Below are 24,712 nucleotides of genomic sequence, written 5' to 3'. Positions count from 1 at the left end.
TTCTTATATTTGGAATCTTCCAAAATCAAATGAAAAGCAAGTTTTGGATAACACAGCTGGCTGTAGACTTGACAAGTTCTAATCTGGTGAGCATTTCAGTCCAGTGTTTAAGTTATGTTCAGCCAGGGTGAAGAAGAACACTTTCCAGAAATAGACATAAAGCAGAATTGCTCTTGATATTCATGTAAACTGTTTCAGCAATAGAAAGGTGCATGTGGGTGCACAGAGGGGAAAAGGACAGAGGGCTCTTTGAAATGTGCACCTGCCCAGCTCTGGCTAGTGCAAATGCTGCTGCTAGACCTCTTCCTAAAATGATATCCTAAATTAAAACTGTTCTCAGTTATGTCTCTAGTGTCACTGCTTGGCTATGTCCTTAAGCCTTCTATACTTAGAATTCTGACTTGACAGTGTTGCATGCTGCTTTCACTGTTTTTATGCTACAGTATCTTATCTGGTTTTTTTGCTCTTGACTGTTTCCTTGATTCATTTCCTTTTGTATCTGAGTCCTTTTTTTAGCTGAAACTAAAATTCCTATTTTCCCCATTTTTATTGATAGCTAATGATGTTGTCATCATTTTCTGAAGGTTAGTTGTTGTTGTTTCCATATAAGCAAACCCTGATTTAGAGTTTAGGACTTGCAATAAATAAATAAATTCTAAGCCTAGTTTCAAAAGAGATTTCAGAGAGGTTTCAAAACCATCAAGTCTCTGTATGTTTGGGGAGAATAATAGCTGGGTAAAGGACAGAGACTTCTACTACTGGCTGTACTGTGAACAGGTTAGAAGCAAGTTATCTAGCCTATGTGGTGGGAGCTAGGTAGTTACTTATCATGTAACCTGTTAGTCTTGTAGTCAGGGTGTTGCACAGGATGTAAAAGGGAGCCAAATTTGGTGACAACTGGAGTGCTTTTGCCACTGATCTGAATTCAGATTTTGGTAACTCTATTCATGGAACAACTTAGATTGACACTTTCAAGGCATGGCATTTTTTTAAATATCTGTCCAAGGTAACAGAAGGTCTCAATTTGTTTCATATTTCTACCACTACAATCTGCTCTTCAAACTTTAACCTAAGAATTTGCTGCTTTTAACAAGCAGGTTTGCTGCTTTCATGACTTTCCTTAAGCGTAGGAAAAAAACCTTAGAAGTTTCGAGTGGTATCTGTTCTTTCAAACTGGTAATAAAAATTAGATTTTGCTGTGACATCTGCGGAACACAAACTGATAACTAGATAAATGACAGACAGTGCCATGTGTCTCTGAAGACAGCCATGTGTTATCTCATGCTTCCATTCTTATTTGGCTTGAACCACGATGGCAAGGTTTTTGAGGGCAGGAACTTTTATACACAGTCAAATGACTGTGCAATAGTTCCTAACATTCAGGAAGGGTCTATAGCAGTACTACAGTGTGTTTAAGCAATGTTGATGTGTTTACAAATAACTGCACTTGGAAGGGATTAGGGATAGCTGTGCTTCTTGTAATTCTCAGCACTTTCTGTATTACCAGCTAGCATGTGCATGTTTTGCTCAAATGCTGAGTACTATTGAAATACTGAAGTGAATACATGAACAGAATAATTCAAATGCTGTACAAGTTCAAGGCTACAGTCAGTTTTCCTGTCTTGTTTATGTGCGATCTTTATGCACAGGGAAAAAAGGACGTCTTAAACATGGGGGAAGAAGGGGAAAGTGCCAAAAATATACATATGGGTAAAGCTTCTGATGGGGAGGAATATGTGGCATTTTATTCCTTCTGCACAGAGTAGAGGAGCTGAGTCCATAAGATATGGTCCCTTGACGTTAGCAGGCATTTTAATTAGACCATAAATATAGCTAGAAACATGTTTAAGATAACAGCTGTACCCACAGTAGTCTGAGGATATAAGGAAAATATGGGTAATAGAATAACACAAATGTTTTCCTCCTCAGTCAGCTTAATAAAAAATAATACATGCACTCTTTTAAGCACTTACTGAAAGTTTTTGCTGCCTTCTACAACTGTTGGTTTCTTTGGAGAAACAGGTATAGGTCAGTATTTCAGTAGATTACTGGGTACACCTTTATGTTCAGTAATTAAAACATGTTTTTGGTCTTTCTCAAAGTTTGTATTTGATGGAAAAACTATATTCATCTTCATATCATCTCAGAAATAAAGTTTTTGTTAAAACACATCAATAAAACTATTCCAAATTAGTAACTGAACAGCACCAAAAAAGCACAAAAACTACTTTTGGAATAAGAGCAAGCACTTCCAAATGTGTCTGCTGGTTATGATCAAGAACAGAGATCTCTATATCCAACACCCATCCTTTATGACTTGGGTCTCAGACCATTGCAAAAAAGAGGGAGAAAAGATACAAGAGCACTCCGGAAAATACTGCTTAAGATCACTTCAAAACCACAGAGGCTGGCGTATCCCCAAAACACACAGGAAAATACGCAGTTATAAGACATCGTATTTGTTTATAGAGTTATTGAGTGCAAAATACACTAAGAGCACAATCATCTATGTATTTTCATGATTTGCAACTAATTTTTCTACTCATGCCAGAGTTCAACCTTAAGCAAGTATTCCATCTCATTTTGGTTTACACAGCTTGTCTCAGGATAGCCTGATAGCCTATGGTAATTCTTCTCTATGCACTTGGGGGAGGAATAGGTATAAAGGAAGTTCCAAGCAAACACTGAAATTGGATTTCATTCTTGAAGAAAAATGAGGGGATGGTTCTTGTTTTAGTCTCATCTCGGTGAAACTAAGACTGTTTTTCAGGTAGCACTGATTTAGCATGTGATCTCTAGCTTTTATAATTCTTTCTGTATAGGCCTTGGCATTTAGGGCATGCTTGCTTCTACTTTTCATAGACACATGAGAATAATTTTTTCATAGAGAAGGAAGGAACCATTTTCAGAACTTGGTCCTCTTTTTGCTTTTCTGCAAAGATATCATAAAGTTCATGCCTTTAACAAATCTTTATCTGGTGAAATGTTAAAGTGATCAGAGCTGTTGATAGTGGTAATGTAGATGGTGTTTTTCCAGACTGCCTTTTGGGTTATACAGAGAGAAACAATGTTTTGAACCTACTGGAAAATGTAAATCTCTCTGTATAGACTAGAGTGGACTTTATATTCTTAATAGGCCATTCCTAATACAGGAAGGATATGAAATATGCCTATTTTGGCTATATAATCAATCTCATGTAAATATGATAATCTGCTAGGTTATGGTCTCTGCTGTATGTCCAGGTTTTTACTGGGTGATAGCTAAGAGTCTGCTGCTTTCAAGGAAGTGCAAACTTACTTTGAATAGTGCTCTACAAATTATTGGTGAAGGTTGATGAAAATGACAGTAGGTTGTTTTTAGACAGTGGAATTAGATGTGGATGAACTTGCTTTCTCTTTCAATTACATCACAATCAATAATTGATCTAAAATAGTTTTAATCTCCATGGCCCTTCAAGCAAATTTTCACTAACTTGTTATACCTGAATACAAAAAGATCAAAGACTGACTTTCCACTGTCTAAAAATAGACTTAGTCTGTCTTTGAACTCATTTAATCTGTCCACAGTATACTGGTTTTCCATTTTTGGGCCCAGCTTCACAGTAATCAGCAAATCAAATCCCCTGGATATGCATTTATTTCACTACTATTTTTAATAGACTTTTGAGGAATTAAAATGATCCTGTTCATTAGATGTATGGAACATTTATTAATCTGGGAAAAGTTGTGAGCAGTGGGGTTCATGAAAATGGAAGAGATTTGTGTTGCAGGCACACAGAAATCATAAAAATTCTCTGTTTATCTTCAATTTATTTTAGCATATTTGCTCTGCACAGCTTGCCTAGATTCTGTTTCTCAGCTGTATCCAGATATTATATTTCTGTTGCTAGTAAACTGATATCGCATTGAGGATGTGGCACTATTTCTTAAAAGATCTTTAAATCATCCATATCCTTTTACAATCTAAAGAAATAGGTGTTGCTTGGCTTTGACAATACCCCTTTGAACTAATGAGTGTGTGAATTGTTTTCATTTGCTCACTGTGAAAACTGCCATTACCTGTGGTAAGGAGCTTAGGTTAACATTGTGTGCTGAACTTTTAGGTGGAATAATATAATCCATGGTAATGGAATCAAAGCTATGGTTGGCCTCTACGGATAAATACATGCGGAACGCTTCCATTTTGAGGTATTTCCCCCTTGTGATTTGCCTTTAGCAACTTGTGGAGGAATAGGGACTCTGAAGTGGAAGAGAGGATTAATTTTATGTGGAAGATAAAAACTGAGGACCTTTTTTCTTTGCCTTTTCTCCTGAAGTTGTTGGAATTTGGAAAGCTCTTGTCTTCTTTTGTAGTCTGAAGCTGTGACTACTTGCTGCATCCTGAGGATATGCCACCTGTTAAAGCAGTCGGGGAATCTGCTGGAAAGAAGGGACTGATGGGGTAAGCCTGGACTAAATGGAGAAGATGCAGAAGTTGGTTTGGTTTTGGTTGTACATATCTCACTATAACACAGGAAGTAACTAAATCCCTGTAATAACCTGTCAAATTTGCATATACAGTAAGGAACAGGGATATTTGTGTTAATGGTTTTTAGAATATCAATGGATGGTTGTGATGGGGAGGGGGCTGTAAGCTGGGAAGGCAGCTGAAGCTTGAAAATACCGAATAAGAGGAAAAAAAGCTAGTCTTCTCAAAAGTGCATGCCTTTACTGCATCTTTTAACTGTTTAGCACATTTGTGTATTCTTCCACTGGCTCCGTGGGGGGAAAAAAGTTCTAAATTTTCTGTCTCCCCAATAGCAATTTCACGGCAGCAGTGGGTTTCAGTATTTATTCATTGGTGGAGTCCTTAAAAGTTTTCTAATGAAGTGTGGATAATTATATTTTCAGTATATTTTAATTTGCTATGTCTTTGCTATTCTGTGGTGATCTGAAAGTCAGTAGACCCTCACAGTCAACAGATCAGTCTGAGTACCACTGCACTGCAATATGTTAATTCAGGCTTGAGGGTGAGGGGCATGCATAACACTTCTGACCTTTACTTAGCCATGTTATCAACTGCAAACCTAGATTTAAATTACCATTTTAAAAAATGATTGCAAATATCTACATATAGGACTTAATTGCTAAGCTGCTGTTATAAAATGGGGGGGAAAAAAAACAAAATTGTACTCTTACAGAATATCAAGTTCTGTGAAATTCAGACTTGTACCTTAACTTTGTAGTTTTTATGTATTCCCCTATGTTCTTCCTCTCCTCTTTCAGTGCACTGTAACAAACCTGCATGCTCTCTGCCTTGAATTGTACTTAGGCAAGAGCTTGCAAGCTCTTACTTTAGTTAGCTTGTTCTTTAGAAAGAATCCTGCTTCTGCTGGACTCTTCCTTTCACCCATAACAATGCCTTTTCACGCTTTTTTTCCTATTACACTTGCAAGGTTATGATTATCTGTCATGGTGGTGAGAAGATTCCTTTGCCCTCTTGCTGATACAAACTATGCAAAACAGTGCTTTAGAGGCATACTGCATCTTTTAAGGTGTAGATTTGTTTTTCTTACTGTGATATTTATCATATTTATGTCTCAAACTTTTTTCAGGCAGAGATAAATAGCTCATCCCTATCTCTTCACAGCCTTAATTCTGCTAAGGCCCATTTGGAATTCTTCAGTGTTCAGTTCAGCTAATGTATAAATGCAGAAGTAGGTCTCTGTTATTTCCTTATCTTCACTGCTAAGCACAAGAGATCAGAGGTAAGGATTTGCAGATATTTATGACTTTGTGTTGGAGGAGTTTGTTGAACACAATTAGCTGGAAGTCAGCAATGTCAGTGGTAATGAAGCTTTATAATTTAATTTTCAGATTTTAATTGCGGTGATCTAACTTAATTTAGCAGATTTAACTGCAGTGGTTTATTTTGCAAGGTCTTATATGTCAAATGTAGGCATACAGAGACAGATTCTTTGATGCCTTCTATCCTGTATGTGATTTCATGTGTGTTAAAAATTGTATACCTGTTTTGAAAACTTGCATGTTTACATTCTCCAATTGTTTCCAGATAAAATGGAAGCAATGTGTAGTTGTGTCCTTATTTTCCTCTTCTACTAATGCCAAAAGAGGTATTATCTACGTGATGATTACAAAACATCATCTTTGCTGAAACTATAATAGTTGTTTTTAAACTTCTTTTTTAACAGCACAAAGCAAATGTGTGTAGAAAACATTTAAAAACTAAAACAATGAAAAGAGACCCAGTGGGTCATTAAGTTTAATATCCTTCTAGTACTTCCATAAATCCCATTCATAAACTTGCCAAGCTGCTTTTAAAAACTGGTTAGGTCTTTCTGTGGCAGAAAATGAGGCAAGTGTTAGTATGATATTTATACATAAAGATACTGCTCTTTGTACTTCGTAAGAAAAGGTTACATTCTGAAGTTCTTTATGTATACTTTAGTGTTTTGCTATGTGCTGGTGTTTTGAAAAGCCTTAGGATATGGATACTTTCTGTTTGGAGAAGACGCATAGTAGATGAGTTGATCAAATCTGGAGCTTCAGTTATAGCTATGGCAAACAACTTGTACTGAAATTATATAAAGATGCTATTTATGTAGTGCACCTCTTAGCAAAATAAATGATTTGTTTTGTTAGTAAACTGCTACCCGCACCTATCACATCCTTTGAAGAGGTAATATGGTTTATTCTTTGGAAATATACACAAGATCTTGCCCTTCTTAGAGAGAGACTGTAGAAAGGTGAAACATGCTTAACTTTGTCCTTGTAAGGTTCTCAATATTTTACTGTAAATGTTAAACATTTACACTGTTACTTTTGTAAGCCTTGAATTACCCCAGTTATGTGGGGATAGTTCTTAAAAGTTGACAACACAAATTGCTTTAGGGTTCTTCCAGCTCCTACACAGATTGTAAGACCTTGTGCAGATTATTTTTTTTCATCTGTGAGCTTTCTTTCTCTTCCTGTTAGTGTCTCCTGGCTAACCACCTTCTCCACCACCAGCTTTTGGTTTTGGTGTTGGATTGTATTCCCTGACAAAACGGGTATTCCAGCCAGGAATTAATACAAAAGTTGCATAATATTTATTATGGCAATGTAGTATGGTTACTTGTTACACCTTCCTTTCTGGTTCACCAGTATTCAGTGGTTTGTCTTTATTTGTGTAATAAAGACTGAATTCTTTGAGATAGAGATCTAGGCTGTAAAATTTTGCAACAGCAAAACTTAATGAGAACTATAAGAAGCAAGAGTTTCAAAATGTTTGATTTTAAATTCACAATGGTATAAATAAATGTACCATATGTTTTAATTAAGTGCTACTTTAAAGAAGGATAATATTAAAATCGAGGCAAATTCTACATAGATAGACTGAAAATTTTCAGGGTACAGTTCACTGTTCAACTGTGCATATAATATGTTAATACTGGGCCAATACCAGGGAAGGGTAATGCTAAAAGGTGAGTTTTAGGCAACTTTTACTGTCTTGAAATTTATTAGTTGTGCTATAACTTATATCTGTGATGAGACTGGAGAATTTTAACTGTTGTTAAAACTTGAAGTTTATGGTATCAAGTTTTCTTTCTATACCTGAAATGTTTAAGATGGGGTGGGAGGGGGAGAGACTGGACATCTTGGGTAGTCTAACCCACTCTTAACAGGTAACACCAAGTATAAAGGTCTCCTGCCTGCCTTTCCTTTCTTTTTTTTCCATATGATAAGGCAGTTGAGAAAGCAGGAGGAAAAAAAAAAACAAAAAAACACCCCAAAACAATATATCACCTTCCCGTTTATTTTCTGTAGAGGATTAACTTTCTGTTGATGTTTGTCCCTGAGCCAGGTAATCATAAGGTCTGGTAAATACCCATTCCATTGCTGGTTTGTTCAAGAGAAGTGGAAGGAGTATAAGGCTAGGAGTAGGACTACCTCTTCTTGTTAACCATCCAAATCAATGGATTTAGAATGTGGTTTGATAGCTGTTCAGGCAACATCCGCCCCCTCTGTATACTTTATTGAAACACTGGATATACGTTATTGGAAAGGGCTGTTATACAGCGTGGATTACAGTTTGGGCAGATCAGTTTAGTGCACCAACTCCTTTTGTTGTTCTAAGTTGGCTTCTGCTATGAAGTTTATTTGTATAACTAAGATGACAAAGTTTTACTAGAATATATATGTTATATAATTTGGTTTAATCTTAACTAATTTGCAAAATATACATGGGAAAGTGTTTTACATGCACTATCAATTAAAGGTAATTCCAGTTAAGGATCTGCTACAATGGAGTTCTTCAGGAACTTCACTAGTTTTTAACCTTGTGTCTGCAGATGGAGGAGGAGGATCTGAGTGAAAGAGGATTGCCACAAATCGCCTCAATCATGAGTAGAGTTAGAGATTTGAAAAACAAGTACAAAAATGAAGACAATGTCACAGATGAACTTACCTATACTAAATTATCAGCTGATACAACAGGTATGCATTTTTATCTCTATCACTTCTTTAACTGATCTTAACCTAGACTAAGGATGGAAGAACTGTTAACTGAAAGGGTTTAAGATATTTCAATATTATTCTTTTAGTATTTCTTTAGTATTAATCACCTCAAAATATGTCATCTCTCCTTGTTTTTTAGTAACTTTTCATTACTCCAATCTAGTACAAAAAAAAAATCACACCCACAAAACTAGTCTTTGTAGATTAAAGTTTACAAAAAGTGTTTTATGTTGCTTTTCATGTTTGCTGCAGTTTTAATCAAACCTTTTTGTTATTTTTCCATTAGATAACTCTGGAACTGTTAATCAAATAATGATGACGACAAATAATCCAGAAGACTGGCTGAGTTTCTTGCTTAGGCTAGAGAAGAAGGGAATTCCTCAGATGGATGTTACTCTACTGAATAGACTCATTGGTCGTTACAGTCAAGCGGTAACTGCATTACCTGCAGAAAAGCATAGTCAAGATGAGAGCTATGCTCGCATCCTTGTGAGATTTGCTGAGYTGAAAGCGTAAGTATACATTTTCATTTTTCAGTGTAAGAACTCTGACTTCTGAATTTTAATGATGGTGAAGATAGTTACTTTGCATTAGTGGTTTCCACAACATAAATGAGTGTTTTGACAGGTCATGTTGTTTTCATGTAGCATCTTTGAAATTCTGAGCAGGTCTGATGGCTAGTCAACCTACCTATTACTTTTGCAGTACTTACATTCTTCTTATGAACATGATTGTTGAGAACCATTTGAGTTAGATGTGTTAACATACATTTTTACCTGAATTGTATGTGTCAGGCATATGGGAAGCAGTGTGAGATGCTTCCCCCCCACCCCCCGTGCCCCTTACTTCAGCTTTATACATTAGCTCAAAAGAAGCTGCAGAGAACAGCATGGGTGAAATCTGATAGAGCTTTGATTTGGGGGAAATTTTAAACTGTGTATTAACCTGTGTACATTGCAAGTTATGATTATTTTCCTGTGGACTTCTACAACTGACTTGCCATAGCTGTGAGGTACACAACCTGCTATTATCCAGTCCATTTAGCCAAACTTCAGTGGTCTAAAAACTCCCTTGTCTAGTCTGCTTTCTCTCTTGGTGTAAAAACCTTCCAAGCTGTATTCAATAGCTGCCTTAGGGTGGGAAGAACATCTTGGAACATCATTCTAGACTTTCATGACTTAGGAGATTAGTTCTGACCTTTTATTGCTTTATCCAAATTTGAACACCAGGCTTGATCCTGCAGTATTGATATGATCTGCTTCTTTGCCTGTTCTGTCAGCTGAATGGATCTTTCTGCATCCTCTGTTTGCTTCCACTGTATGTCTGCAGTAATCTCTTGAATCTGCTGTTGGGAAATGGGCAGCAGTGAGTAGTGTCCTGTTTTGAATCCTTAGCATCTTGAAGAAAGATGTTTTTGTGTAAATGCTGGACTAAAACTTATCTTCCAGAAAGACCACCTGTATTTAGATAAAGATACTGAGAGATGGTGTTCTTGTTCAATGGTTAGTTGCTTTTCCTCTGAACAAAGGTTGTGTAACAAAAGCTTCTAGCTTGTAGTTTCTGTTTTGGATTAAACAGAATTGGAATTTGGATTTGGTGTTTGGAATTTCTTTACCAAAATGGTGCTTGGCTGCTTACTTTTACTGCCTTAATCACTTTACAACTCTTGGACCTCTTTCCACTTGATTTTTTTTTTTTTAATATATTTTTAAAAATACAAATGCCAGAACTGTGTGCCATATTCTGTGTATGGTATAGCAAAAAAACCCAGCCAAACAAAAAAACCCCCTGAAGGTACTGTCATTAGCTTGTTAATACTAGAATACATGAATATCATTCACCTTTTTAGTTGCAATGTCTCATTGGGATGATGTGTTTAGTTGCTTGACCACTACAGGTTTTAGGCAGACTACTCCCAAGAAGGTCTCTTTCTTTGCTTCATTGTTAAAAATGCACTGCCTTTACAGAATCAGAATGGTTGAGGTTGGAAGAGACCTCTGGAGATCATCTAGTCCAACCCCCCTGCTCAAGCAGGGTCACCTAGAGCACGTTGCACAGGATTGCATCCAGGCGGGTTTTGAATATCTCCAGAGAAGGAGACTCCACAACCTCTCTGGGCAACCTGTGCCAGTGCTCTGTCACCCTCACAGTGAAGAAGTTTTTCCTCATGTTCAGATGGAATTTCCTGTGTTTCGGTTTGTGCCCGTTGCCTCGCGTCCTGTTGCTGGGCACCACTGAAAAGAGTCTGGTCCCATCCTCTTGACACCCTCCCTTCAGATAYTTGTACACATTAATAAGATCCCTCTCAGTCTTCTCTTCTCCAGGCTAAACAGGCCCAGCTCTCTCAGCCTTTCCTCATAAGAGAGATGCTCCAGTCCCCTAATCATCTTCATAGCCCTCTGCTGGACTTCTCCAGTAGTGCCGTGTCTCTCTTTAGCTATACTAAAACATCCTCTGCTTTGGTAACCAGTATTACTGTAGAGTGCACCTAGCTCACTGGGTAACTCAGATCTGTTCTTTTCATTTTCTGCTTTGTATCTGTTAATCAACAAATGCTGTCAGTTATTTCCTGACTGCTAATGAAAACTATTTTAAAAAAAAGACAAACAACCTTCCCAACTGCTTAAAAAAAAAGTACCCACCAAAATCTGGCACAGCATCAATCCCAATGGAACCTAAATGGTAGTTCCCTGTTTGTAAACTATTTCAGAGATTAGCCAACTCTTACTCTGATTTATTATAAGCTATTGCTTTCTCAATCAGAATGGGTTGTAATATTAAGTCAAAGTAAATTATTTCTATGAATTATGTTTATGAACAAAACATGTAATCTCACCAGAATATGAAATTGGTTTTGTTTAAAGTCTGATCAGTCAAAAGGCAGTGTTGCTTGTCTATTTTTGGAGACTGACATTAAGATATTTGAGTGTTTGGGTCTTTTGTTTTTGATGTTCACTCATTGATAGCAATTTTATTGGCTTCTGAGACTTCCACAGCATTTCAAATTAATTTTCTCTGTTCCCGGCTGTCAGCTTGTCTAGTATCTGTTCTCTGCTCAGTTTTAGTTTCTGTTAAAGAAAATATTCTCACCTGTCTCATGGCTTACTAGGGTCCTTCTGATTTTTCAGCTACTGCAAGCAAGTAACTCTTTGATCCATAGGTGAGCTGGTTGTAGTGCCTCTGGTGGGGGAAGAAAGATGCTCTACAGAAGTGCTCCATTTGCTGTTCTTTCAAATCTTCCACATAACAGGAAGAGCAAGTCACGGCATCACAAACTTCTGAAGCAAGCAGTGACAATAATTTGAGATCTTAGTGTCTATTAGCATCAACACTGGGTTCTTTTCATCCATTCTTGGCACTGGGCATGTCTTGCCCTGGTTTGTTTTCCAGACAGTCTGACTGTGCCAAAACCTTTCTGCCCATTGTGGTTCTGCAGGTGCTTGAGGAACCCTTGAATGTACCCTGAAAAAGGCTAGGTGAACAGCCAACTGTATCTGTGAATGGTCATCCGCATTGCAGATTAACCATGCTAGGCCTGCCTTYGCCTAACTCTTCTGGCTGCTGCACAGTGCCACCAAGTGTGTAGCATAGTGTCCGTTGCTCACGTTAGGTCTTGCTCTGCTTATTGCTATCCAAGTGTCTCTCTCTCTTCCCCCCCCCCCCCCAAGAAAAAAGTTTTGATTTTTACAAGTGTGAAAGTGAATTTAATTCATGTGTTAGAGCTTAATTGTTCTGTCCTTGTCCTATTGTTCTGGATTAGCAAAAAGTTGAGTGTATTAAACTTGACTGGACTCTGGTAATACACCTAAGCCATTAATGAGACTTTTCTCATTCTTAATATAATTAAACTTTTTACTACAGAATTCTCTGGAAAGGGTCAGTTTGATATCTTTCAGTTATTAGGTATTTTTGAGACTCTTTGCTTATTTGCACTTTAGTAATGGTTCTAAGGAGGAGAAAAAATTTTGTTGGCTATAGATGAATTACTTTTCCAGAATTATCTGATGCCATTGCTAAGTACATGGAACTTGATCCTTGTTAGTCTGGCTTTTCATTCTGTAACTACTGGTATATTCTCTTTACAGTCTTCAAGATCCAGAGGAGGCACGTGACCAGTTTCATCTGGCCAGGCTAAACTGCAAGAAGTTTGCTTTTGTGCATGTGGCTTTTGCACAGTTTGAGCTATCACAAGGTGTGTAGAAAAACTTGTTTTGTGGGTGGTGTTCTGTGTTGTTTTAGTGTGGGTGTATTTTTTTTGTGGATGCTGCTCTGTCATGATTTTCTCATTTAATAGCTCCTTGAAATAGCTCATTTAATAGCTCCTTGAAAATGAAACATTTATTTTTTCTTTTGTGATTAAAATTTAAAGACAACATGTGCTTTCATTTTAATGAAAATATACACATGGTTTTTAGTGGCTTTTTCCCTCTTCAGAAATAATATTAAACCAAGCTGAAATCTGTCAGTGATTTCTTTTTTTTAAATGTGGTAGACCTTATACTGGCAGGTGTGGGTGAGATCCCTGGTGGGGTGAAAAATGATACTCAGGTTTGGGTGGTAATCTCCCTTTAGACACATGCATTTTGCTTGCGGAGGAAAAAATTCTTTGGCTGTTGGTAGACTGCTATGGAATATAACTCAGGAGCATAGCTGGTAATGAGACACTTAATCTGAGATATACCTTCATATTTGTGTTTTCAAGGTTTCTTAAGGGTGACCTAGTTTCATTTAAAAGGAAAGTCATGAAAAAACTTCTCTCAATTCTGGYTTCTTCCAAACAAGCAAATGTAGATTCTTGATTTGCTTTTTATTAAACCAAAATACACTGAACTGTAAATGTGGAATTTGGACCAAGTAAATTCCCCCCCCTTCTGCCATTCAGGGTCTTAAATAGCTGACAGCAGAATTTTAACCGATTCTTCTGTTCCCTGGTCTGTCATTGAATAGTCATGTTGGGAAAGTGGAGGTGAATAATATCTTCTGTTTCTTCAGTTTGGAGTAGAATTACTTGACAATATTATAGATGGCATGTTCCAGTCAACAAATTATGCTCCAATTAACTTAAAACAATAGGTCCTTAATACTTTAAACCAGTAGTCCATGGAGTTCCTTTTGGCTTATTATGCAACTTCTTTCCTGGCATGTGTAGGGAACATGGATCTAGTACTTGGTAGCAGGGATGTGCTACCTACCCATGAGCTGGTATTTGTGGGTGTCTGTCCTCCCCCCCCCCCCCCCCCCCAAAAATCTTTGTTCCATAGACGATTTGAGCAACATGGTCTCTGCCATCCTGTTATTCTCTTCCTCCCTTTAACAGCTTTTTCCCCTGGGAAGAAAAGCATGTTCCATTAGAACTCTTTTCTCCTTCTCTCAGAGAAGAAGCCTTGGTGGATAAATTTTGAGCTTTCTCTAAGCATGTTTATTATTATTATAGCTGACCATACAAGTATACTGCCTAGTATGGGGAATTCTGAAAGTTAACTGCATTAGGCAGTTTTATCTCCTTTAATTATCTGTTCTATGCTCTGGTTTCTGAATGCATCTTATTTCATTTTTATGCTTACTTTTCTTGTTTGTAGACAGGACCACTACCTGTGAAAATAGATTTACAGTCAAATGCATTTTTTTATTCTACTGTATTTTAGAATACAATTTAGATGCTCAGTGTGTCCCGTGACACAGAGACACTTTATTAAAATCAGTAAGTAGACATTCAGGGTTTTTTCTTCTAGCTTTTCCAGTTGTCCTGACCAGTAAGTCCATTTGCAAAGGAGCAGGAAGAGCTGTGGAAATCCCCCTCAGGAATACATACCACAAAGTAATTCATGGAGGAAGGATACTGAAAGCATCTGTTTCAGAGGATGTGGAGGAGAGAACAAAAATCTGCGTGTCTGACTTGAAATTTCAGAACAATTTTTCCTGTTTTAAATTTAGTCAGTTACCTGACCGGGGCTTGTTCTAAGGTCAGGTGGTTGTGCTGACCTTATGAACAGTAGTGAAAAAATGACTGCCAATAACTTGTCTTGTTAGCACTGAATGTTTATTAATAAAGGGTAATAAAAAAGTACTGTGATAATTAAGATACTGTCAAATACAGGGTAATAGGCATAAAACTCCTATTGTGTAATTGGAGTAAGGTGTAGAAGTGTTACTATTGATTACTAATGACTTAATCCATCCTTCTATCACAATCACCAGTGGATTTAATTATCCCCTAGCTATGGGATGTGTTCTTGCAACAGCTTTTTATTTGACAGCAAATAGCCAGCTTGAAATGAAATTTTAATCCCAAAGGAATAAAAGCCAATCATAACTGGTTTGTCTCCCATGTGTACTCTTGATTTATATCTGTTATCCCCGAGTTGATCTGTTTGACATTTGGTAATGTGTACAGAGCTATAGTGTCCCTCGTTGGTGCTTCAAAGGGGATTGGTGTAACGTGCTAGTTGTATATTGTTTCTTTTACTTTTCCCCTCGGTTCATGCAGCTTAGGCCAAAGGAAAGTGAGGGAGCAATGCTTTGTTACCTTCTTATCCAGGTCACTTCAGCAGTGCTTTGGCAAGTCTACTGATCTCTTCTGGATTAATCACTTTCCCTTTGCACTGGAAAGAAAAAGTTAAAAGGTTAAATTATACATTCACTTCCATGTTTTGAGCAAAACTCTTAGGTAAATCTCAAATCAAAATTCTGAAATTATGGTTGGCAAATTGAGATCAATCAAGATTGGCTTATAAACTGAATATTCATGACCTGAAAAAAGTGATACAATAAAGGTGTCATTTGTTTTTGTTTAAATGAGTAAAACTTAATTTAAATAGAATACTGTCTTCTCCTCACTCTTGGTGCACCTGGTGTGGTTTGCTTGAAACCAGATTTGCTATGAAGTGTTCAAAGCTTGTCACCATAAATAAAACTACTTTTGGGTATAGAGAATGTTATGCCTTGGCAGATCATTCAGGCTTTTTATGTGTAACTGAAGAGTAGTGACTGAAACTCATAGGTGCTTCTTGCTTTGCTTTTGTTCCTTGGTTCCCCATCTACTTATTTTCACGTAGATGTTTTAGTGCTGTACTCTTTTTAATAAATATTTTTATTCAGTAAGGCATGTAACACTAGGAGGACTGGTGGATTTTGAGTAGTAAGCCTTGAATGGTTCTTGCTGAACCATTGTGTGGTTATTATAGCCATAGGTAGGATCCTAGTTAAGGATTCTTGAAGAGAAATACTAAAGCTATGCACTTGCTCAGGTTTTTTTTGGTGGGGGAAGTATTTACCATACGGTTAAAAACCAAGTCATAATGAATGTGTGCAAGATAGAGGAGTATAAATGAAGCTACAGCCAGGTTTTGTCATTTTCTTGCTTCAGTGTCCAACTTCTCAGTTTTAATGTTCTTAATATAGCTTATTTAAGCATACATTCTTAAAATTTAACCTCCTCTAAATTTTAACTAGAGGCAAATTGGCATCTAACTTTAGTTGGAGTTTGGACTGGTGGAGATATCATGGACCTCACAACTATATTATTGTATAGTCTAGTAAGTATTTAATTATGTATGCATGGCATCTGTAAGAACAAAGTATTTTACATTTTGCTACTTTAGAAATAAGGAAGAAGGGGGAATTTGGGGCTTCAAGGTACAGTTGTTAATGTAATAGCTGTAACAAAATATTCTATCATTTTGTCCTGATGCCCTGTGGGGAAAAAAAAATCAAGAAAAAAAAAAAAACTTTGGTCTCAGTACACTTCTTTCCACTTTCTACTATGAAGTATCAAAGAGTTGAGAATTGACTCTGATACTTCATAGCAGAGTATGTGTACCTGTTCATATATGAAAACAAAATGCATGTTAAAGAATTCATTTAAAATACCTTACAGTTCTCTTGTATCTCTGTTTATGGTGTTTAGTAATGTGTAGAGCTGCAGTAAAACAATATCCTTCCTTTTTCATTCCTCCCAACTGTAGTGCTTTCTGGACTGGTGATGTCTGGTTTTAACTTCAACTGCTTTTAACTTTGATTCCTAGTTAAATGAATTAAAGATGATTTATAATGCATATGTATTAAGTTTTGTATCTGGTCAGATCTAAAAAAAAAAAAAAAAATTAAAATAAATATTTGCAGTTATAAACTGTAGTTTCTTAGCTTGTAAACACTGTCTGGCACATTCATGGGAACCAGTGGAAGTTAGGGGTCAGATCTAAAAAAAAAAAAAAAAAAAGTCCATAAACCTTTTCTTTCTTTGCTGATACTTCGGGAAAAACTAATTTTAGAATTTGTGGTATGTTTCCATTTGGTTCCTGTAATACAAACTAAACAAATGCTGAGAACGAAGTGATATGAATTCATAAAGTATATTTTATGACTTGCTGCTCAATCTCTTATGAAAAATTGGCTTATGTACTCATGTCTTGCTAGTTCCAGGTAGTATCCCTGAAATAGATGTATGTCTAAATGGGGACAGTACATAATAAACAATGGTTGCAGAGAATGATGCAAAGTGAATATAAAGCATGAATATAAGCATGTTTTTAAAATAAAAACATGTTGCCATACTGTAATTGTTTATATTCTCTCAACTTCTAATTCCCTGTTCCTTACTACTTAGGAAATATGAAGAAGTGTAAGCAGCTTCTTCAGAAAGCTGTGGACTGCTGTGCTGTTCCATTAGAAATGTTGGAAACTGCTCTGAGAAACTTTCATTCACAAAAAAAGCAATTGCTTTCAGATGAGAAGGAGAACTTTGCAGGTAATTGCAGTTTCTTAAAATGTCAGTTGGGTTTATACAATTTGTAATGTTAGATTGAAAAGTTATTTTCTCTGTGGTGTCTTTCATAGAAAAGAACTCAAGATCTATGTTAGTATCTAATAAACAGTGATATTAATGAGACCTTAGGCAGCCTACATTGTTCACTGTATTCCTTCAGTTCTCAGTTGCATCTCTGCTGCTGTGACTTCAGGTTGCAGGAGCCCTAAGATACAGTTCTTTATCTGTAGTAGGATGGTACACTAATTCTGCAAAGGGTGTTCCTCTGTCTGGCATTAGGTATTTGCACTTTGTAACGAAGACCTATAGCTGGAAGCGTGAAATACAGAGCTAATGATAGCAGAGAAGCTATTAGGCATGAAATATATTAACACAGCTTATTTTGAGGTGTATCTTATGAAGCTTATGCTGAAGAAGTTTTGGCAGCAATTTCAGTGAAGCCAAATCCAGGAAAAAGAATCCATTTTAACTTCAGATTTATTTTTCGAATTGCTAAAAAGTATGTACTTATCGGTACAAAATTGAAGTGCTTGATTATATGTACAATATAACTGATACTGGTGGTCTCGTATATAATTTCAATAACTTACCAAGTTTTCAAGAGACTTGGAGTGGAAATCAGCAAAAAAATGTAGTTCAAGTCAAACGTAGAGGTGCATATGACTAACTCTTGCAAGAGTGGCATCTAGCACTTTTTTTTTTTTTAAACCTTGTGTAAGGACAGAATTGGTGAAAATAAATTTGATTTTATTTCCATAAAGGTGTGTCTACAGCAAAGTGATTGAGACTTGACTGTCTTCTATTAAATCAACCTTTATGTGAAACATTAGTTGTGGAAAAAACATTTGGCAAGATTTGCAATAATAATCCATTCTAGTACTGATTTTTTTTTAATAGTTGATTATATCAGCTGTGGCTCTTAATATGTGATTAATGGAGGAAAATAAAATAGAGCCAAAAAATACTGTTCTACAGGAAGAGTTATCTTCTTTATGGATTGTATAAGCTCTACCTGTAATATTACTGGCTTTAGTTGTTGCACATCTGAGGGAATACATGTCAAATGCCTGTCTGCCATTTAGGAAGCAATCAGTTTTGAGGAAAGGGTAGGTTTATTTAGTTTTTCATTTAAATGAACAAGTAAAATGGAATATTTGGAAAATGGTAAGTTTTTTTTTTTTGTCCAGCCATTTCAAAATAAAAAGCTTAAATGACAAATAACACGACTTGAAATATCTCAACTCAGGGACACACATGGCATAAATCACTGAATCTAGCTTTAAATGAATTTGTATGTTGGTTCTGGAGCAACAGAGAGACTGTTCTATCTGCTTTAATATATAAACATTTAAATCTGTAGTCTGTCTTTCATATTTCTATTTAAAAGTTGCTTTTAAAAGCTTTTTTCTCTATTTGAAAACAGAAATGCTGACTGTTAATACACTTCATAGCTTCAAAAGATTGTTCTGAAAGACTGACAAGAGTTACATGCAGTTTTAATGTAGTGATACAAGTATTATGGAAATTGGAACAATATAGAAGCCTGTTACTTCAGATTGCTATGCATGAAAGGAAAAAGGAATTATTTGACTTGCTGGGTAAAATCAAACATGCTTAATTAGAAAAAAAACATAATTTGGTGATTAAAAAATGTAGGTCATGATTAGTAAGAGAGGCTGTCTTGAAGAGTAGGATTTCTTTTGTGTGTGCTGGATTGTTAAGCTACTGATCAGAAACTGTCCAGATCTAGTGCCAGTGCTATATTAAACATATACCAAAAATAAAATTGAGAGAGAATACATAGTGCATTTAAGGTATTTATCTTTTTAGTCTGAGTAGTTTAGTCTATGTAAGTAAAAATCATTTATAAAAATTTGCAGACTAGAAATAGCGAGAATTGAAATGTTGAGGTATAGCTGAAGGTAGGAGGGGGCCATGGGGGCATTCAAAATAAACATATAAGTTTTAATAAACTGATCCAGAATTCAAGAATGTCAAGAGAAACAGTTAAAACAAAAAACTCCCCAAACCTTGACATCTTTTCTTGAAAAACTGTGGATAGACATGAATTCTTCTGTTCATTGCTCAAGCAGACAGTTTCCTGTACTGATAGAAAACCAAGGCCTATATGATGTAGAAGATGATACTACAACAGTACTATTTTAAATAAATGTTCTGTGATGTCTGGTTGTCCATGCTGTTAATTTAATTCTTTTATTGTGATCTGCTGATAGCTGAATAAACAGAAGCTAATTTCAATTTTAAAAAAGGGTTGATCAGATAAATAACTGAAACTATCAGTTCACTGTTTCTCTGAAAGCTTGTAAAATAACTTGTACCCCACAATGTTCCTTAAATGCAGAATTAAGCTACCTTTTGTAAAGTTCAGTGCATGACCATAACATGCTTTGGGGCAGTTACTAAAGATTTGATGATTAACTTGAGTGTTGTAACTTGTGGTAACTTGTTCATCTCTGAGAAATGACTTTCTCATATCTAGTTATAGGCAAAGATAGTTCGGATGATGATTGTTGTTCTGTGCTGTTTATTTGCTGCTTTTGAGTTTCTAGAATAACTCTTCAAATAATTTGATTTCTGGTTTGCTTACTGCAGAGTACATATAAAATACATGCTTTATTTTCACAAGACTTGGTAACAGCATGACTAGGAGTTGACTTGACATTTCATCCTAAGATTAACGTACAGCTTCATAGAACTTTTGCCAGTTTTCAAAAACTGACCAATATTCTCTTCTGGGCTGAGATCAGGCTAGGGGACAAGCCGTTTGTTATTGTCTTTTTTTATCCTCTGTCCTGACAGCAGAGCACAGCTCATAAGAGCACTCAAATTACCTGTGAGTGAAATCTACTGGTTTAACTTAACCCAAACAATTTTCTTAGGCTAATCCAGTTGAATTTACCTGATATGAATTAGGGATTACTCTCATGAAGTACCCTGTTGGTGATTTAGTGTGGTGGAGGGACTAGGGAAACGGCTTTGGTAATAAGTCATTTCAGCTTATCCTGAAAGTTAAGGTGTCTCCCCCATCCCTGCCATGCTTTTGAAACCAATGTTTTTGGTCCTTATATTTTTCTGTGTATGAAATAAGATTAACAGAGATCGAGCTTTTGAGGTCCAAAAGTTAATTTGTTTGGATAGTTTATGGATACCTTAACTCTCCCTTTTGTGTGTTTTAGACATAGTATACAACTATAGCAGTTTATAAAATGGGTATTTAATATATTTTTTTATTTAATATATTCTATTTGTTGCAGTCTATTTTGCACTCATCCTGAAAAGCTCCCTGTGGTTATAAGGATTTTTCCTAGATGGATTATCATACCTTATGTAATCATATAAGATGTCTACTTGGGTCAGTAGAAAATAGTGATATATGCCRTATCGGTCCTAGATTACTGTGAATGTCTGTATTTTTTCAAATTGCAATTTTTATGAAAAAAAATTGTCTTTAGAAGTAAATATAATCTGTAGTACTAACTGAGTAATTCTAATTTATTTGACTGCAGTATCAAGTACACAAGCATCTGGACTTCAGAACGTAGTTGGAAATTACAAAAGTAGAAAAAGGAATGATTCTGAAAATTCTTCCACTGCTACTCTTGGGTAATGGCTTGATTTCTCATATTTTATTTAAGTTCTTAAATCATCATAAAAAAAGACACTTTTTTTCCCTTGCTTTCAGGGGGGAGAAATCGCAAGAATTTGATGCTATTTTGAATTGCCATAATCCATTAAGACCACTAAACAAATCTAATCAGGTAGAATATGTAACATTTTGGTTCAAAATCTTAAACTTTTCTTTCTACTTTACACATCTGATAACTTCCAGTTTGCCCCTAGGCCTGCCCTTTTGGGAGGGTTCCTGTTAAACTCATAACTGATACTGCTGATCTTGTGAAGAAGGTGGATATTCCGCTTACAGCTAGTGTTATGAAGAGGTATGGTTATTGGGTTTTACTGCAACATAATACATTTTAGTTCTCCTTTTCAATGGAATGCTTTTATTAGATAGTGAAAATGTCAAGTGTTAAGAATGTTAAAATTATTGATGAAAAATGATCATTATAGTTACAGTAGTATTGCTTTATCCCACTGTCCATGTTGCCACTCAGATTAATTGTATGAGAGCATACAAAGATCAGTTTCTTGCTCCATCTAATCAGTAGAGAGCTGTAAAAGTAAATGAGATGGAGACAGAGACAAAATATATTCAAAATAACTTTATACTTGTGTACTCCCATCCCTAAAATTAGCCAGAAGGCAGACTTGTAACTTCAAAGAGATTTTTAAATCTGCACTTTTAACTGCAACGTTATAAACAATCTTTCATAAATTTTGGGTCAAAACAACTGAGGCTTATAAATCTGTATGCTAATTGTAATATTGAGAAAGTGTTAGTGCTCATTTCAGTGTGAGTAGCTGTCCACCAGTAGAAGAATCTGCATCTGCCAACTTAAGTAGCACTTTGCTGCGTGTTACTCCTGAGCTTCGTGTACCTTGAAAGTAAACAGAAAGGACAACCTTTTTTCCCCTAATTCAGCCTTTGTTAGATGACTTTCTTCCTCTTGTTACTGTGTGGAAAAACTCACACAGAAATGGGAAGCTTTGTTACTATAGGAGAGAAATATGTAGCTGAAGAGTAAAAAAGACATTGTACTTAGTCTCTCAGTAGCAAATTTAAACCCAGTATTCTGAATCTGTGAAAGTAGTGGGAGACCATATGTCACATAATAGCATTTTTCTGCAAGTATTTAAATGCTTACTTTGAAAAACACTATTTGGGTTTAGGATCTTATCCCTAGCTCATCAGTTTTCTGTTAAAGAAAGCCAGTTAATTGTCTGTCACTTCAGGGATGGTGGTGGCACTGTTCTAGATTTTTGTGGTTTCTCTCATTTGGCTGTTACAGTGCACCTGTTTTTCCTCTGTATTTGTAACTTGTAGCTAGAAGTTTTCACACAGATGATATTCTTTATCCAGCTCATGAAAGGCAACTATTAATTTTATGCTGGCATGTGATGTAATTAACAATACTGTTTTTAATAGGCAAATATCCAGCTTGAAATCTACAGCCTTGATTGCACCTTTTCCACTATCTGAACCAAAATCTAGTGGGGATGATTCATATGACCTGGGAGACTTAAAGGTAACTTAAATCTTCCCTTTTACGTAAAATATAAGGAACTCTACCTATTAGAAAGGAAAAAAAGAATAACAATGCTTTTTTTTTTTTTTCAACCTAGGAAGGAAATAAAGTAGAATTTCTGCATGTTAAATAATTAGGTGTGAATAGAAACATTCACTGTGGTATTTGCTTTTGAAAATCTTTGTTTAATCAAGTGTTGAAAGATCTTTCTCTAAACAGTACCTCAGAGAGAAAGGAGGGAGGAATTTAAAAATCTGTCATATTGATTTATAAAGAGGGAATAAGATTGCATATTTACTAGAGGGTTTTTTTCAGCTATAGTCATGAGTTTTATCATAAATATTCTATTTCAGTGAAGTCCGGTTAGGTGTTTTACAGAGCTGTAAATTATGGCTTTTGGTAGAGACTGATTTTTGAACTGTCTTGCACTTCTGTGTTCCATCCTCTCCTTTTCCCCCTGCCAGAAAGAAAATCTAAGACTAGAAAACATTTAGATCTTTGTTATAGAAACTGTATGATGGAAATTCAGGATGTTGATGGATTTAAAAGTCRGATCAATGTATAATTGTCTGTATCCTGCACTGTATTGTGAAGCGTATTTGCTTTGTGGTATATGTTAGTCATTGATTATCATAAGGAAATATCTTTCAGATATTATGCTGGGATTCTCTTTCTTGATTCTTTTTAAGATGCTTTTTGGTTTTTTAGTCCTTAGAAGACAAAAACTCTGTACAGTTGCAGATGTTGGATGAGGACAGCTTAGAAACTCCTACCAGTTCAACTGTAACTCTCAAAACCAAAATGGATGCAAGTCTTGCAACAAAAAGAGAAGGTAATGTTAATATGTGATGTTTTAGTAGTTTGAAATAGAATAAGCATTGAAAATTTGCTGTTCTTGTATAAGCTAATGCTTTACTAAAGAAAATGTTCTTCAAAGTGAAAATTTTGGGGGGGATTTGGGAAGCATTTAATTAATCTGGTTGAGTGGTGCCTGTGGAAGTGGTATCAAAAAACTACAGTATTGTTCAAAATTCAAAGGCACACAATCTATTTGTGAAGTGCTGGGCTTGAAGAAAGAGGTGTAGGGCTAATTTACTATGTCCTGTAGTATACTTAATAGATCTTGAAATAGCAACAAGGTTTCAAATTAAGACTTCCCAGCCTATGTGAAGAAACGTGCTGCCAGCACATCAGATAAACTTATACCAAAAAAAAGTGAACGTTGGCTGTGAGAAATTCAAACTAAGGATTATAATGTTCTTGAAGGATGGTCTCTTTAAATGTTTGATTAGACAGACTCCAATTAGTAGTTTTTCTTACTTATAGATGCTGTGATTTAACTTCTTTTGAAGTTTAATCTGAGATTGTTTTGGCTGAACTAAGTTTTAAAAGGTGACAGCATGACATTGTCTTTAACTTGAAAAAAGTAAAAAGCTCCCTCAACTCCTTGTGAATGCAGAACATCCATGTCAGCTGTTGCTTTCAGCTTACTCTTTCTGCCCTATTTATGTGAAACTGCTTTCTAGGTATGTGGAGTTTGCTGCTGCTGTTTACATGTTGCAGGCAATTTCTCATAGTGGGATTGAACTTGGTCTTTTAGCCTGTTATGATATTCTGAACTGTTCAGTGTTCACACAGCTGGATTAATAGCCAACAACTTTGGCTAGGCTTCCCTAGTGTTCTCTTGGTTTCATCCATTAGGTATCAATTATCTTTGTCAGCTTCACTGTCCCATATAATACTGGCATATGCTTCAGTTCTAAATGTTAAGTTTTTGTCATGCTGGGCATTACTTTACTTGTTCTAATAATTTATTTTTCTCATCTGAGTTGTACCTGACTGTACGCATGTGTCTTAGTCTTTCGATAGAGTATTCTCAAGTTTCTCTAATGTCACAGTTGTCTGATGAGGTTTCTCAAAAGTATAAAAATCCTTTGTCAAAAGGCAAACTGCAACATTGCTTGCCCTTTTCTATGTCCTGCAAAAAAACAAAAACAGCCCCCCACCCAAATMATTTTCACCACTTTTTTCCATATACTCACTGTAATCCAGTTTATGAACTTGTACTGCAGAAATCCTTTGTTCACAGGAATGACATATATTAACTTTACTCTGTACTGTTTAGAGGCTTATCAAAGGGGGGGGAGGGGGGAGAGGAAACCTTAAATTATGGTCTTTGTGGGAAATGGTATAAATAATCTAGATTTATGACAAATATCTTAGGGCTGGTAAAATTTACAAGGATCCTAGTCATGACTTCACACCACCACTTTGTTTGTGTGGAATA

General features: G+C 35.9%; 1 protein-coding gene across 7 annotated transcripts in view; it reads left to right on the top strand.

Annotated features, from left to right (window-relative positions):
• TTK (TTK protein kinase) overlaps window positions 1-24,712 on the top strand; it is a 43,519-nt gene that overhangs the window by 773 nt on the left and 18,034 nt on the right. For 2 of the 7 annotated variants that reach the window (XM_026089482.1, XM_026089475.1), the window contains exons 2-12: window positions 4,354-4,441; window positions 5,595-5,747; window positions 8,331-8,475; window positions 8,783-9,008; window positions 12,582-12,688; window positions 17,102-17,242; window positions 20,788-20,884; window positions 20,964-21,039; window positions 21,122-21,219; window positions 22,326-22,425; window positions 23,134-23,257. In XM_026089482.1, coding sequence (XP_025945267.1) covers window positions 8,331-8,475; window positions 8,783-9,008; window positions 12,582-12,688; window positions 17,102-17,242; window positions 20,788-20,884; window positions 20,964-21,039; window positions 21,122-21,219; window positions 22,326-22,425; window positions 23,134-23,257 — 1,114 coding nt within the window. In that variant the 5' untranslated portion in view covers window positions 4,354-4,441; window positions 5,595-5,747. Of the gene's footprint in view, window positions 1-4,103; window positions 4,189-4,316; window positions 4,442-5,594; window positions 5,748-8,330; window positions 8,476-8,782; window positions 9,009-12,581; window positions 12,689-17,101; window positions 17,243-20,787; window positions 20,885-20,963; window positions 21,040-21,121; window positions 21,220-22,325; window positions 22,426-23,133; window positions 23,258-24,712 lie in introns of those variants that run through there. The other 5 variants (XM_026089477.1, XM_026089476.1, XM_026089478.1 and 2 more) reach the window with 5 other exon arrangements.

The sequence above is a fragment of the Apteryx rowi genome, unplaced genomic scaffold, assembly GCF_003343035.1.
Source record: "Apteryx rowi isolate R43461 unplaced genomic scaffold, aptRow1 scaffold_818, whole genome shotgun sequence".
Taxonomy (NCBI): Eukaryota; Metazoa; Chordata; class Aves; order Apterygiformes; family Apterygidae; genus Apteryx; species Apteryx rowi.
The sequence above is the reverse complement of the archived record's forward strand: the minus strand, read 5'-3'. Positions and strand labels throughout refer to the sequence as shown.